Source organism: Biomphalaria glabrata, chromosome 2, assembly GCF_947242115.1.
Source record: "Biomphalaria glabrata chromosome 2, xgBioGlab47.1, whole genome shotgun sequence".
Lineage (NCBI taxonomy): Eukaryota > Metazoa > Mollusca > Gastropoda > Planorbidae > Biomphalaria > Biomphalaria glabrata.
In genome coordinates, this window is record NC_074712.1 from 16387821 (window position 1) to 16403744 (window position 15924).

Here is a 15924-nt window from a genome sequence, read left to right on the forward strand (position 1 = left end):
CCGAACCGAACCGAACCCGAACTTTAAAAGTTGGGTTCGATTCCCATCTCTAGTGTAGACTAGCTTTATGTATGTTATCAAAGTCTTGTCTATGTCTGTCTTGTCTAGTATTTTGAATAAGTAGTCATGGTCAATTCTGTCGAAAGCTTTTTCTTGATCAATGGACATGAGGGCTGCTTTCAAGTCTTTGTCTTTACAGTAATATATGATGTCTCGTAAAAAGTGGTTCAGTTCGTCTATTTTTTTTCCGGGTTGCTACAGTACTGGTCTTGTCCTAGTAGGTGGGGTATAAGGGGCCTAACTCTTAAAAAAAACATTTTGGTCAGCAGTTTATAGTCTTTATCTAAAAGGGAAATGGGTCTAAAGTCACTAGGTGTTGTGTTGTTTTCAGGGTTTTTTTTGGTAATAGTGTGATGTATGCAAGATTAAAGTCTGCAGGCGTCTGTCCTGTTTCTAACATATCATTGTATAGTCTTAGTAGTAGGGGTCCTATTTGGGAAAAAAAGGTTTTTATAGAATTCATATGTCAAACCGTCTGGGCCAGGGGATTTGTTATTTTGTGTTGTGTGTAAGGCAGCCATCAGCTCCTCTAATGTAAAGGGTCTATTTGTCTTTTGTTTTTCTGATGGAGGTAATGTTTTACAGTGTTTTAGAAGTGTTTTGTGCGTCTGTATCTGTTTGTTCTTCATTATACATGTTGACGAAATGTTTTGTAAAAATTTCTATTATTTTGTCACTCTTCTGTATTTTGTTTCCTTCTTTGTCTGTTATGTTGGTTATTATTCTATTTTTTGTGTGTATTTTGTTCTAGCGCCAAGTATAATTTATTTGGCCCTTCCGACATTTGGGTGTTTTTGCATCTGATTTCGGCTCCTCTATATTTGTGTTTGTATAACTCTTCAAGTTGTGTGGTTAGGTCTGTTTTTTTCAATTTCATCCTGCGTTTGAGTAAGCAGATTTTTTATTCTGTTTTCTTCATTTACCCTCTTTGTTTGATTCTTGCTAAAATTTTAAATTGTTGTTTGATGGAATTTTTTATTATTGTCCACGTCTGGGTTAATTTGTATTCGTTTTCTATGTCTTGTGTTGTTGCTAGCAGGAGTTGGTTTATTACTCTTTGAATTAATTGGGCTTCCAAAAGGTTGTTGTTTAATTTCCAATGGGATTTTTTTTTTCCAAGTTCCAAAAGTACACCTTTATGGTCGGAGTAATGTAGGGTTTCTCCTAAATGTGTCACACTAAGTATGTTGGTGTCCGTGGGTGCGTAAAAACGGTCAATTCTGGTTTCAACCTGGTAGGACCTGTGTGTTAATATAGTTTCCTTGCTATTTGGCTCTAATTTCCTATAAGCATCTACCAGGTGGAAATAGTTTACTATTTCTCCCATGTAGTTGTGTGTTTCTGCTACCGGCTGAGAGGGTGGATATTGTGTGTGTGTGTATTGTTTGTCTAGTTGTGCCTCTATAAAGTTAAAATCCCCTTCTATTATTAGTTGTTCTCCTATGTTTATGGTTTGTAGTGTGTCATTGATGTTTTGGAAAAACTCACGTTTTTCTCTCCCTCTCTGAGCGGGTGCGTAGATATTGACTAGTGTGTATTTCTGTTCTTATGAAACTACTCTAAGTATTACTACCCTCCCATTGTTGTCGTTGTGAGTGTGTGTGATTTTGTATCTATCGGATGTTTGTAAGATGGCTACCCCCTTATAGTTTCTACCTAAGCTAAAATAACCTCCCATGAATCCCATGTGTGTTGTAGTTTGTTTTGCTTGATATGTGGTAGAAGTATTTGTTTCTTGAAGGAAAATAAAATCCGGTTTATATTTTCTAGCGAGGTGTACTATGTATTTATGTTTATTATTTAAGCTACGGATGTTAAGAGTTAAGATTTTAATGTCTGCCATGAATACGTGATGATGGGTTGTGTGTATATGAGTGTGGGTGTGTATGAGTGTTTGTGATCATTTTATGAAATGTTTTTTATTAACCTGTTTTGTTGTTTATTTACTGTATGGATGTGGGGCTTCCCCCCTCGTCTATTACTAATTTAGTCGAGGAGTCGGAAGAATTCTCCTCGATCTCCCCCTCTTCTTCCCCTCTCTCTTCCTCCAACCGAGGATCTTCATTCGTCCTCTCTAGCTGTGTGTTCCCGTTAGGGTCGTCTGAAGAGGAGGATAGCGTTCTTTTTCTTGTCAATTTGGTAGGGGAAGTTGATGTTGACGTTTTCATTTTTTTGTGGGTTTTTTTCTTATCGATAGGATTTGTAGGGGAGAGATCCCCACCTCTTGCATCTGTGTCTACTGTGTTGTTTGTAAAATGTTTTACATGTTTCGGATGTTCCTTCAGAGTTGAAGATAATTACTTCCTAGTCCAAACCTCCCGCAGGACGACGGGGGATGGGAGCGGGCAAGGTTTGAACCCGGGACCATCGATAAATCTGAACGACAGTCCAGCGTGCAAACCGCACGACCAGGCAGCCATCCCGTGTTGGCCACGGCCCCATCCCTTTTGTGGTTACCCACCAAAATAAAACCATCTCTCTCTAGCCATGTGTCCTTTTGTGTTTCATTTTGTGCGTTTTGTCTAGTACTTTTTTCTACTGTTTCCTCCCCCCCCTCAGGACCGATGCATGGGTACCTTTAGCATTGTGCTCTTGTTTTTTATCGGGGATTTTTCCCTTCCCTTTCAGGGTGGTCCTATTTGGACACTGATTTGACCAGTGTTGGTCTTGTCCACAATGCCAACATTGCTGTCTTCTCCCCGGAATGGTGATAAGCACTTTATACACTCTGGGATCATCTACATATTTCAGGTGGATGTAATGAGGGACTTCTGTCCCTTTCTTGATTTTCAACCAAGCGGCCCACTTATCCGAATTGCCTAACTTGACAGGCTCTACTTTGGAGCCTTCTTCACTGAAAGATTGGAAAATCACTATGATTTTGTTTTTTACAATAGTGGGTGCCACCCAATGCAGTGTTATTTTGACCTTTTCATCCTCAATGGTTGAAACTTCAACTTTGAGGGTGCTTTCAGTCCCAAAAGTCTTTCCTAGAATACGGGCTCTCACCCTTGGACTATTGGGAACTAAGAACCAGACGAAAGGGTTCTCGAATCTATAGAGAGAACCCACTTCGTCAGGAGACAGACTTAAAACAGTCATGAGGCTAGCCACTGAGGCCTTAATAGCCTCTTGCCCTATCAATTTGAGCAACAGAGTACCAGAAGGGTGGACCAAACCACCTTCCAAGTCTTTCTTCTCAATTAAGAAAGTTTTTATTGACATGACTGTGTAAATAAATGTAAACTCAAATGAATTAATCAAATAGTATCTCAAATAGAAGTAAAGATGAACGAGTGAACAAAAAAATAAAATATCTAGAATATAAACACTATGGAGTGTGTAGAGTGAATACCAAAATAAAAGGGCTTCTCACGTCACACTAATAATCCATAGAATAACACAGAAAAACACAATAATCCAATAATGAATACACAAGAAATACACAAAAAACTTTTAAGAATTCATAGACAGAGACCGTCTAGATCAACTCAACGGCTTACTCGGCCATCGGAAATCTTTAGTAAAAGGCGAAAGATTTACTCGATGTGCAAGGATTATAGGAATCTAATTCCTTATAGCTCTACTGGAAGATTTTGTACTTTTTTGAATATGTGTGTATTCCAAAAGTTTAGAATGTTTTACATTTTGTGCGAGACTTCATTTTCAAGCAACTCAATTTATCAAACAGTCAGAGCAAGATACTTGCCCCACAAGACCCTTTAAGAAGACTAACTTTCAGGATAACTGTTTGGTCTGGGTAGCCACTGCACTTGATTGCACAATTTATCACAGGTATAGGACTAGTTGTCTCATCTTGTTAATGAGAATGAGAACAAAGAATAACAAATCAACTTAAAAAAACTAACTATTAAATCCAGTGATATTTTAAAATAGTATTCATCTTAAAATTATGTTTGAGAGTCTAAGAAAACAAATATATGTATGAAATCCCATTATAAAGTAATGTAATTCTAACAATATTTTCAAATTACATATTTTTTTAATGCCCAACATATACTTTAATTTGACTATAAGGCAATGTCTTTAAAACTGAAGATTATAGAAGAGCTATATTCCTACAAATTTTGTCCCATCTAGCACAGACAAAGCTGTTGTCAGATTGGCTCTATTCATTTTGATAATGTTAACTTACAAAATAATATATATATATATATAATATTGTACGTTTCAATTCCCTTCAAAACCCTACATGACATCTGATTTATTGTATTTTGATTTAGTTGAATATTAACTTTGCACATCTATGTAAGGCATTCATTTGTTGGGCATTGGCATCCTCACAAACAATCATTTTCAGAAACTGATAAAATTAAAACATTGATTTATGACCAACTGAAAAAAATTCCTTTTTTTTTTAATCAACTAGAATTAAAAAAATAACAAGAGTTCAATTTTTACAAAGCCGTAGGCTCATAACAGACACTGACTTAAATATTTTCATAAATAAATATGTATTTGCATGTTTGCAATAATTTTTTTTATAGCTCAAACTTCTGTAGTTGGTAGAAACATTTCCTAGAGATATTGAATTCTGTTCATTTATTTATTAGATAGTTTAATAATATTAAAATTCCTACAATGCTTAGGTGAATAGTAAAATTACACAGCCTTTAGTAGACATATTTACCAATTTTCTTGTTCCAGTTATTAATACTAAAAGCTTTAGAAGTAATTTTCAGTTAACTTGAAGGACATCATCTATTTATATATTTAATGGATGTAATTATTCAATTATTAGAAATCCATTAAATTTTAACACAAACAAAATAGATAAATCAATAGCCAATGAAAAAAAAAGACATGTTTTTAATATTCATAAAATCACTTCACTTCCCATCTCCTAGAAATAGCATTTGCAAATTCCTCAGCGTAAAAGGGAATTTCAATTTTTGTAGGCACATTTTGTTTGCTGGCTTTCATGTCCCGTTTCAGGGCCATCTCTAGCAAAGGTGGGCAGGGAATAGTTTTTGGCAAAGAGTTTATGTCAATGTCATACACCTCTGTCTGACAGAAGTCTTTTTCTTCATGTTTTGGTACAAGCACCCAGTCCAACTGATGACCTACGTCTATTTGTTTCACTCCCATTTCTTTACCGCGGAACACCAACTGTCCCCAGGCTGTGCCATAAAATGTTTCCTGGAATACAAAAAAAAAAATTTTAAAAATTAGCAGATCGAAAGTAAAAAAAAAGAAGATTGTGGAACACATCGATCCTGACACCTTGACTGTTTTTTTTTTTGCTAATATGTCTTTTAGATAAATCATTATGTATCAATTAGAATAAATTATTTCACTATATTTCATTTTGATCTCAAGAAATTCTATCTTAATAGATTATTACTCTTGTTTTTTTTGCAAGATGACCTTTTTGACTTGCTATTAACATCTAATACTGTCAACAGCATTTTTTTGGTGGAAGGGGATGGTGGAAGGTAGCTAGATTTAGTGAAATTATTAGAATACTATTTGTTTCTGGGAAACAAAAACAACAACGCATTATTTTGGTGGCTGGCAGACAAAGTGATAGTTTGTTTATGTCTTAGCGATAGGATTTTGTTCTAAAATGTCTTAACTTTTCCATCTAGACCTCAATGTTAAACATAGCTCTTAAGTCATACAACAATAATTTGTCCATAGATCTAGATCAGTGATGCCGAACTTTTGGCCTGTGGGCCAAATTAATTTCTGACACAAGTGTCACACGCCACATCACAGAAAAATACAAAAAATGAAATAGACCATTAGTCATTATTATTAGAAACTTGTGTATCCAGTACTTAAATTAATAAGATGTTGAAGATAATTAGAAAATAACTTCTGAATATCTGGCTGCATAGGTGAGTCTATAAGGCGATTATATAATAAGGCTTTTTACCTTTTCATCAATATAAACATTGTGAAAACCTTAAAGCTTGTATTCAGACATTTGAAAAAATTTCAACAAGAAACATGGCATGGAAAACAATTGTCTGCATCGCTCAAAATGTGCCAACCAGGGATGCCTGGCTTTATAAGCTAATCAAGTTACAGATGTGTAAAGGCACTTGACATATTGGCCGCAAATAGATTTTCATAAAGATGTATTTCAATCTTCATCACATAAAAATCCACAATGGCTTTAAAGAAATCATTGTTGAAGCACCTGACTAGTTGGATCACTCTTTCTTATCATTATTATGCAAGAAATCCTTCAACTGAATTCTCAGGACACATTTCTTACATCACTGGTAGCAAGCACTATTTTTTTAGGCAGTAGCCATCAGAAAATGGCTTTGTTTCTCTACATGATGTGTGCAGCTTGCCCTTACCATCAACTGATATTCTTATATTTTCTTGGTCAATATTTTCAAATTCCAATCATCTTTTCTTCTCTCAAACAAAGAATGCCACCCCATTTGTTTATGTGTTTGGTTTCATAATGCCATATAATCTTCTGTCTCTTCCTTCAGCCATTCTTTCTTGTACCAATCAACAGTGATGTCACCCGTTCTTAGTTAAATTTTGTTTAACCTGCAATCATACTATTAGAAATTCTGTGTTGTACATGCCAAAAGAATGGATCGTTGAAGCTCAGAAATCCAGGAAAATGCTTTGCTCTGCCCAGGATACTGCTGAAAAGAAGAACATGAGCACACATTTTGATGTCTAGGACAGCAATGTCTAAGCTACATCTCGTGACTTGGTGCTATCCACTGCATAATGAAGCTGTTGAGGATCCGTAAATGCAACACTGAACATGTCAATAATGTATTAAGCCCCAGGGCAAAAAGGGTTGGTCAAAAAACTGATTTAGGGGTGTGTCACTATTACCAGTTTGAAAAATACTCTTTATAAATTTTAAAAGTTTCCATAAATTCTAAAATCCTAGCGTCACAGGTCAAATTATACTTTGTTATATTTTTTTTGCTATAATAAAAATTAAAGACTAAAACATGTTTTAGATAACATTTTCTTTGACCTGCTCAAGAATTCCATCAGCTTGATTAAACATACTAACAAGGGGGGAAAATTGGTAAAGAAAATTACGCTTGACGATACTCACCATACACCAGTTTGACCTCATATTTAATTTTAACTTTATCTAAAGACACTAATGCAGTCACTAAGACTAAGCCTAAAGGGTAGATCTAGTTACTAGTTATCTTCTTAAATTGTGAAGTGGAAATAGATTAGAAATACATTATTTATGAAATGTAAGAGGCTTTAAAGAAGTGTTATCAACTACTTTAGATAATGGCCTATAAAATGCTCTATGTGGATTTTTTAAAAAGTTAATTATGTTTTTTTAATTAATTTTTTTTTTCCACCAATACAGAGGCTAGGTTAGAATACCAAAACTATTATTTTTTTCCCTATTAAATATTATGCCTGGCCATAATTCTACTAAGTTTTATCACGATGTGTCACAGACATCGTTTACAAAGTTGAAAGTATGCTTAACATTGGTCTGTATGAGAATTTACAATTCAGGTGATAAGGTCTATATAGGAAAATTGTGGTTACCACAAAAAACGAAGGCCCTGTAAGGCATAATATTCTTCATATATTTAAATAATATTTTAATAATAATTAGGCTCGCACGAGTCTAAATGTGCATCTTTCAAAAAATGTGTTTCATAACTTTTGATTAAAATTTTTAAATATTTCATCAAGTGAGATAACTCTCCCACCATATTTGCTAACTCAAGCCATACCGCCGCCATTTCGTTCACACCACTCTGACATTTCTTGTAGCTCAGGACCTCATAATTTCTAATTTTCTTCAATATTTACACTGTAAACTAGTGAAAATCATAAATAATAATGAAATCAACTTTGTGAGCTAGAAATTTACTACTAATACAAGATCTGCTTTTAAATTTCTTAACTAATAAGTAGCTCTATCATCTACGAAACTCAAGTAGAACTTTGAACTTTTGACCTGGGGGTGGTCCTGATCTCACCTAGCCTAGTCCTGCTTAGTCAGTGACAAAATCTCTCATGCTGTACTATTGGGCTCAGTGTTAATTTTTGTTCTAGGTAAAAATTAGACCAAAAAAAATCTTTCTGTTAAACATACAGCCATCATTTATACATTTTGAAAGTTCTAATAAAGTAATATAATGATGTATTAATGAAAAAAATAATCTTTTAACCCTCTTAAGATGGAGACTTTTAGCATGTCTTGTGCTAAAATGACGAAGCACTATTTCCAGACTAAGCACTTCTCTTACAAAAAAATTCCTAATAAAACAAATTACTTTACATACACTAAAATATCATTTAGGCTACAGTGACAGCAACCCATTTATGACCCAGGGATCTTCTTATTTCAAGCTGTTTGTTTGTTTGAAAGTTGGCATCATATTTATTTGTCTCCTGACAAACAATTGAACTAAATTGATAGTAAACCAAAAGCATAAGACAGTCTATGGGGTGCTCATTTCTTGGTGCCCTTGGTGGTCTTATCTATCCAGCTCCACACCCTTACTTCTCAACCTTGTTAGCATGAAAAGACATCGTCAACACTATACTAGATCTAGTACTAGTGTAAACTTAGATCTAAAGCTTTCCTTAATACTTCCCTGATTTTTTTTAGGGTTATCAGAGTAAATAATATCATCAATATCACCATCTAACATGTTAAAATTTTCACCTGTCACTAGAGCCTAAATCTAGCTAACTTCCAAATTATCATATAAAAACAGCGAAGGAAGCCATCATTACAGTCTACTAATGTGTAAAAATATTAAGAACTAGTCTGCCTGGCTGATACAAACACTGACTAGCTAATCTTGTGGTTGGAAACATCACAGGCGATAAATCGGTCACTTCATCTTTTTCACCTTGGGCTGATAGATTGGCTGCGTCATCTTAAAAAGGTTAAAGACATTTTTTTTCACATACCTAGCCATAGATTTAGAATTTAGATCTATCTACCAGTTAGTAGATATGTGAAAATCTGTAAGACCGGAAGTTAAAAAATGGGGTCAAATTTTGAGATGTTTTTCTTACTTTCTGTACATAGGCCCTTGAAATCGATTTTAAATCCATTGAAATCGTTGCTAAAAGAGGTGAGTATGGATACATTTTATATTGAGGAACATTTTTTTCATGTGGACTTTAAAAAGAAATGTGTATTTTCATACTTTTTTTAACTTGAAAGTATATGTATGTTTCTTTTTACTGATACTCATTTCAGGTAACATTTTAGAAGTTGATTTTTTTTTGTACTTTAATGAAAAATATATCTGGCCATATTTCTGCCAAGTTTTATCACGATACCTTCCTTTCTTCAATAGCTATCGATTATAATGTTAAAACATAAATTTGCACTGCTCCCTATGTATAGGTCTAAAAAGCTTTTAAAGAGTTTATTTTATATCTTCTATTTTTTTTATTAATTTTAAAGTGCATTTGAAAAAAATTGTTTCAGACGATTTTGATCCCACTTTTTAAATATTTTGTTATTTTCTGCCATCACAAAGCCGCCATTTTGTCCACACCCCTTGACATTTCTTGTAGCTCTAGACCCAATAATTGTTTATTTCATCAATATTTATATTCTAAACAAGTGAAGTTCATAAATATAAATGAAATCAGATTTGTGAGCTAGAAATTTACTACGAATACTTGACATACTATTAAATTTCTTATTTAATTATAAGTAGCTCTATCGTCTAAAAAACTCAATTCCAACTTTTTAACTTTTTGAGCAGGGGGTGTGTCTCGCCGGCTGAGCCAGCGAGACGCTCTCATCTCACTTGCTCCATGTCAACAATGTTAGGTCAAAACGACACAAAAAATTCATAATATAACTTTCTAACTGTACTGTTAAACATACAGTCATAATTTATACACCATTTGAAAGTTCTTTCGTAGTATTTTAACGATTTACTAACGAAAAATTGTTTTTTCAAAGATAAAATTTTTATTTCACATCCCTACTTACCTACTATTTATTAGTATTAGATGAAGAGATCTAGATCTAGAGTAGTTTATGCTATTCGGACACCTATAGGCCCAAATGTGAAAGTTTGACTTTGACAGCGCATTATTTTACAATGGTTTGACATAGAAAAGAAAATGACGTATCAAAATCTTCTTTAGTTAAAGGAGAATAAGGATGACTACTTATATTTGTTCCCCAAACCTATATTTGTTATTATATTTAAGGTCAAAGAGGCCGTGTGTTTTCATTTAATTCGGACACATTTGACCCACATTATTTGATTCCGGACACCATAATTTATTTCGGACAGTCTCTATATTTAGGCATCAATAAACTCAGATTTTAATTCTATATTAACATTAACTAAATTTTAAGATCCCCAGGCATAGCCCCTCACATGAAATCATAACGATGTTTTCAAACTATGCATAAATACGAACACAAAAAATAAAAATATGAACACACATATTCTACCAAAATTAGGTCACTGGAATAGTGATTTCTGCACCGACTTTTAGACTTATTTTATGTTTGTTTATTTTATGTGTGTTGAATGTTTGGGGTTTGCATGATTAGATGTGTGTTGAATGTTTGTGTTTTTTTGTTTATTAATTTAATAAATTTCTAATACAGATGATGTTTTGTAGTATAGTAGGCCCCTACAGGTTACGATAGCCATTCTTGCCTAACTGAATCCTCTATATTCTCTCTATATAAATCTAGATCTATCTAGTAGGTCTAGATCTAAGCATTTAACTTCATTCAATGTACCAAGCTCACTCCAAACATTTGCCCATTTATTCTCTATTAAAAAAAACAACAACAAACGAACAAATATAATATAAGATCATTTTTATTGATGTCCAAAACTGGCTGTCCGAAATAAATTTTGGTAAGAAAATCGTAATTTAATTCGGACACCGTATTAATTTTTTTTTTGGTATGGAATTAGAAAACTTGGCTTATGAATCAAACAAATTAGCTCCAAAAACAGAATAAATATTGCCGGGCTCATTAGCATAGACTTAGCCAATCAAAAAATATAATCTTAACTCTAGGAAGAGGTAAAGTCATCCGGGTAATATAGGAAAAAACAACAACCTGACTAACAAATTTGAAATTCGTTTTTCTTACATAAAAAGACAGCTAAATGGAAGGAAATTGGGTCAGAATCATTGGAAAATGGACAAGCACATTTTACAGCGCGCTAGTTTTATAATACATATTAAAATAATTATTTAATGACCACAAAAAACAGCGAATGTCCGAATTCATGTAATGTCCGAAATAAATAAACTACTATAGATATTCTAGAAGTAGAATTAAAATCTAGAATCTAAAGTTAATTTTAAAGAGACTTAAATTTGAGTATTAGACCAATAAAGATAGTGAATTAATCAACTTACTTTGCAGGTCATGTCTGGGACAACCTTAGTTAACCTATAGTATGTTTTCTGGTTGGGCCATTTGTCTGCTTCACTTGTTTGATAAACTATGCGCCCAACACCAAAGTCTCGAAGTTGACGACTAATCTCAAAAAGTGACTTGCCTTTAAAAAAAGGATCACGTCCAATATAACGAATAGGCATATTCAAAATAAAAAAAAACAACCTTTAATTTATTTTGAATAGTCTTTTTTAAAACTGTTTTTCGTCTAATGGTTGGAGTCCCTATAAAGAATTAAAGACTAGTCTGACTAGTCGTCTAGAGTCAATAGTAATTTGTTTTGAAGGTGGCTACCATTTTGTTCATTAAAAAATGGAATGAAGGAAAAACAAAAGTAAAAAAACAGGAATTCAAAAAGCTGAAAAACAAAACTGCAAAAACCAAATACCGGTAAATATATATATATCTATGATTGTATCATAATCTATATTATGTTAGGCCTACACATCTAAATTGTCCAACTATCGGTGAACAAGTTGTCGGTGAACAAGTTGTCTGTGAGCGAATAGTCCGTGAGCGAATAGTCGTGTGAACGAATTGTCGGTGAACGAAATGTAAGTGAACGAATTGTCGTGGAACCCTTTATTATCTTGAACGAGTTTACCTTTGCCACTGGCGGATCCAGGGGATCGGGAGGGGCGTGTGAGAGAGAGTGTGTGTGTGTGTGTGTGAGTGAGAGAGAGAGAGAGAGAGAGTAGAGAGAGAGAGAAGTATATATATTATTTTTTTTAGGGGGGGGGGAGGTATTAAACATTAGTAGGTCGGCTCAATACATCGAACTGCGACTAAAATGTTTAAAAAAAAAGAAAAGATTAATTAATCATTGTCGTTTGGATGGTGAAAGTGAAAAGTGTTTAGTTCTTCTAGAGACAAGGTAAATAGTAACAGTCAGTCAGGACTTTTGTATGTAATTATTGTATTACCACACAAGGCGTTCGATTTGAGCCACCCTGCTACAAGCGTTTTTAAATGTATTCTGAGATACAAAATGCGTTCTCTGAGGTGTCTACAGCAAAATATCCTGCTTTCCTTTAAAAAAAAAATGAGATCAAATATCAAATCTGCTAACCACTGCACTTTAGTAATGGAGGAAAACAGATCAATACGTAATTTTTTTTTTTTAAAGGGGTATTTGAACCCTCCCCCCCCCCCCCTTTCAACTTTTTTTCCCTCAGAAATTGAGACTATTTAAATGCAATTAATTTTTAATGAGTGTTGAATATTGTTTTCCTTAGATTTTCAGGTAGCCTACTGCTCTTCAGAACTATAGTCGCCCGACGCCTGGAAAGAAAACACTCTATGTGTGAAGTATCTTATTTCTGACTGGGGGGCGGGGGAGGATAATATGTTTGTGGATTTTCATGCTAAATATAAAACTTTACTCAGAAGTTACGAATGAGATGAATGCCTGGGCATCAGCAAGTCGGAAAGATGTCGTCCACACGGCAGTTCCTACAGTCTCCATGCAGCCGAGCAGTGGCGTAGCTATGGTGGGGGATTGGGGGGGGGGAGAGAATTTGAAAATCCCCCCTCTTGCAGATCCCCAAATGAGTCTTATATTTTTTTTTAAATAGTGCGCCATTATCTCATGGCATGGTGTCGAATTCTAAGAGGTCAAGTCCCCCGGGCTCCCATATGATGGCAAATTCCTAGCTACGCCACTGCAGCCGAGGTGTCCAAAAGAAAGGTAGCCACTGTTCAAGATCAGCGGCATCTCAGGCTCTGCCTGGTTGTAACACTGAGTTCTGCTGATTTGAGGGTTTTATTTGCTCGTTTAAAGAAACTCCCCGGGGGGGGGGAGGTATTTTGTTTCCTCCACTCACATATGGGGCTTTATAGTAAAGACACTTAACAATAAAAACAGACACCTTGGTTTTCTTAAATATTATACATAATTTAATTGATATAATTTAGAAGGAAGTTTGATTAAAAAAAAATATAATAACGTGAAAAGCCAAATTTCATGCTAGATTTGCTTAGGACTTAATGAGGATGTTTCCTTAAAAATTATATGAGTAGCTGGTGGCAGGTTGTGTGGTCTTCATGTGGGTGCGTACTGTGCGTTGTATGACAGTCACTCGAAAGAATGAGTCATTCGGCTATGTCATATGACGCTGGCTCAGAGTCTCCATGCCGCTGCCGATCTAGCAGCAGAGTTAGTTAGTGCTGCAGTCTACGGGGATAGTATTTTATCACACGCCTCACAAATGCGGGGAAAAAAAGGGGGGGGGGTAGTGAACAGTTGAGTTCAATGCTGAGTGAATTCAAATATTTGTTAAGCTAAGTGGACAAGATAATTAAAGAAAATCTAACAATAACCTTTTCTCGAAAGCTTGTGCAGCACTGGTTTTCGTAAGTAAATCAAATTCATTTCTATCTTATTTTATAAGTTACAGACGTTGCTTCAAACGTCCTAGGGTATGTGTCAATCTAGTCATACGTTTAGTGAGCTAAAAAAACTCTATTTTGCCATTTTTCTAGTTTCTTTATATTTTCTTGAGTTGAGTGGTCCAGGGTAGAGGGCACTGTAAGACTACTCTAAACAATAGAAACTTTTTTGACTCTCATTGCCCCTTCTTCAGGGAACAAGAGGAAACCGTCTCATTTTTTTTTTGACTGCCCTACACTCTGTCTAGACTAGACATGTTTTGGAGGCCACAAGTTCTTGACCAGTACAGTGACATGCGTGCATTACGCACAACAGCAGGGTTTCAGTCCAGGGCTTTTGCAAGAGAGGATCTGAACGTCTCAAGTCTTCACTCAGAGAGGATCTGAACGTCTCAAGTCTCCACTCATATAGAATTAGATGAGGATAATGATGATATTATTATAACAAGCATTTTCACAAATGTAAAGCTAATTAATTTTCCAACAGTTTAGTTCCGTACATAGCGAATTTCGTTGGTAACGGGATTGTTTAAAATGTATAACTCAAATAAAACCTCGTTTTGATGTATGACTTGTTCTAAAAAAAAGATCATTACGTCGATGTCCAAACCATCCGCAGGGCTGCAGGGAATGAAAGTGGGCAGGGCCAGAACTCGGGACAATCTGACGATCAGGCAGCCATCCTTTCTTTCTTTATTTTTGTAAAAGTAGACGGGTGACTTAATAACAAATATTAATACTTTCAATATTATCAGTAACGAAATGTTTCAAAGCTTTTTTTTTTTCTTTAACCTATATTCAAAATGCAGAACGCGAGCGTCTTTAGTTAATAGCAAAAATAATGTGTCCTTGGTTGTAGGCTGTTTCTCACTCATATATCAATGAGCTAGAAGCGTCGCTTGAAGCCGATTTATTCGACGTTTCAATTGAAGTATTGGTTCAGAAGACTTGAAAGAAACATTGTTTACTGTTATATAGACATACATGTCAGGTGTAAGTCTCGAATCGAGTCGTTTGTAGAGCTATTCACCAGCTTTGACTCTGGTTGAATCACTATTGGTTGAGATGTCAAAAGTTATTAGGCTGAGAGGACCAGAAAGCTAAATAATGAAGACGATTGCCTGGCCGTGTGGTAGTTATGCACTCTGGACTGTTGTCTTGATGGTCCTGGACTCCACCGCATCCCCCTGTCGTCCTGCGGAGGTTTAGAGTTAGGTTTAAGGTTAAGTGCAATTATCTTTAATTCTGAAGGAGTATCTAAAAAAATTAGTTAATTTTCTTTCATCTTTGTTAGTAATAATATCAATAGTATTTTTGTATTTATACCAGTGGCAACCCCTCCCCCCCCCCCCCCACCTTTTGCAAGCTGAGATCTCGGGCAGCGCTAAGAGTGTTAAGGATGTAATGATATGATCAAAACCCCAAATCATCCAGTAAAGTAATTTACAAGAAAAGAAAAAAATCCCCACGTTTTCCCTCCTGCACTGCTTTCTAATTTGGATTATCTCCACTAGATGTAGGCCTATTTAAAAACAAAAAATTAAGCACAGTTGGTGTTCGTTTAAGCATTCAGAATCTAAATCATGTGTTGTTTTTTTCCCTTTAAAGCAGTTTTGACGCAATTAAAGGCGGCCTCGTGGTGTGCTATGGGTGGGTGGAAATGGGAGGAGATACCTAGCGACAATAAACTTCTTTTGTCCCCTTTAGTTCATCTTAACTCTTTCTCTCCGTAATTATTTTCCTCGTTCCGATAGTGTTATTCATTTTGCTCGTTGGGATTGCACTACACATTTATGCTTAAACTTTAATAAGTTTTTGTTTGTTATCAGAAAATGTTATATTTTATATCGAATTAAAGGATAACGCATGCTCTTTTTAAACAAGACAAATTAAAGTTTATAAATGCAAAAAATCCATTTAGTTTAATGGGGTCAAATCAACGTTGACATCGTCAATTGGGAGAGAAAGAGTTAAAACTTCGCTATCTCGCATATGAAACTCTCCCAGGCTACTGCTCCATACTTAATGCTTTAAAAAGAACGGGGTGCGGTGGATGAGTGGTTAAGCGATTGGCT

At 35.0% G+C, this 15924-nt stretch overlaps 1 protein-coding gene across 1 annotated transcript; it reads right to left on the reverse strand.

Moving 5' to 3' along the window:
- Positions 1-4870: 4870 nt before the first annotated feature.
- LOC129924505 (28S ribosomal protein S34, mitochondrial-like) lies at positions 4871-11780 on the reverse strand. The gene is made up of 2 exons (XM_056019404.1): positions 11422-11780; positions 4871-5220 (listed from the first exon to the last, which is right to left on the reverse strand). The coding sequence occupies exons 1-2, from the start codon at positions 11602-11604 to the stop codon at positions 4906-4908; spliced, it is 498 nt and encodes a 165-aa protein (XP_055875379.1). The 5' UTR covers positions 11605-11780; the 3' UTR covers positions 4871-4905.
- Positions 11781-15924: the final 4144 nt, after the last annotated feature.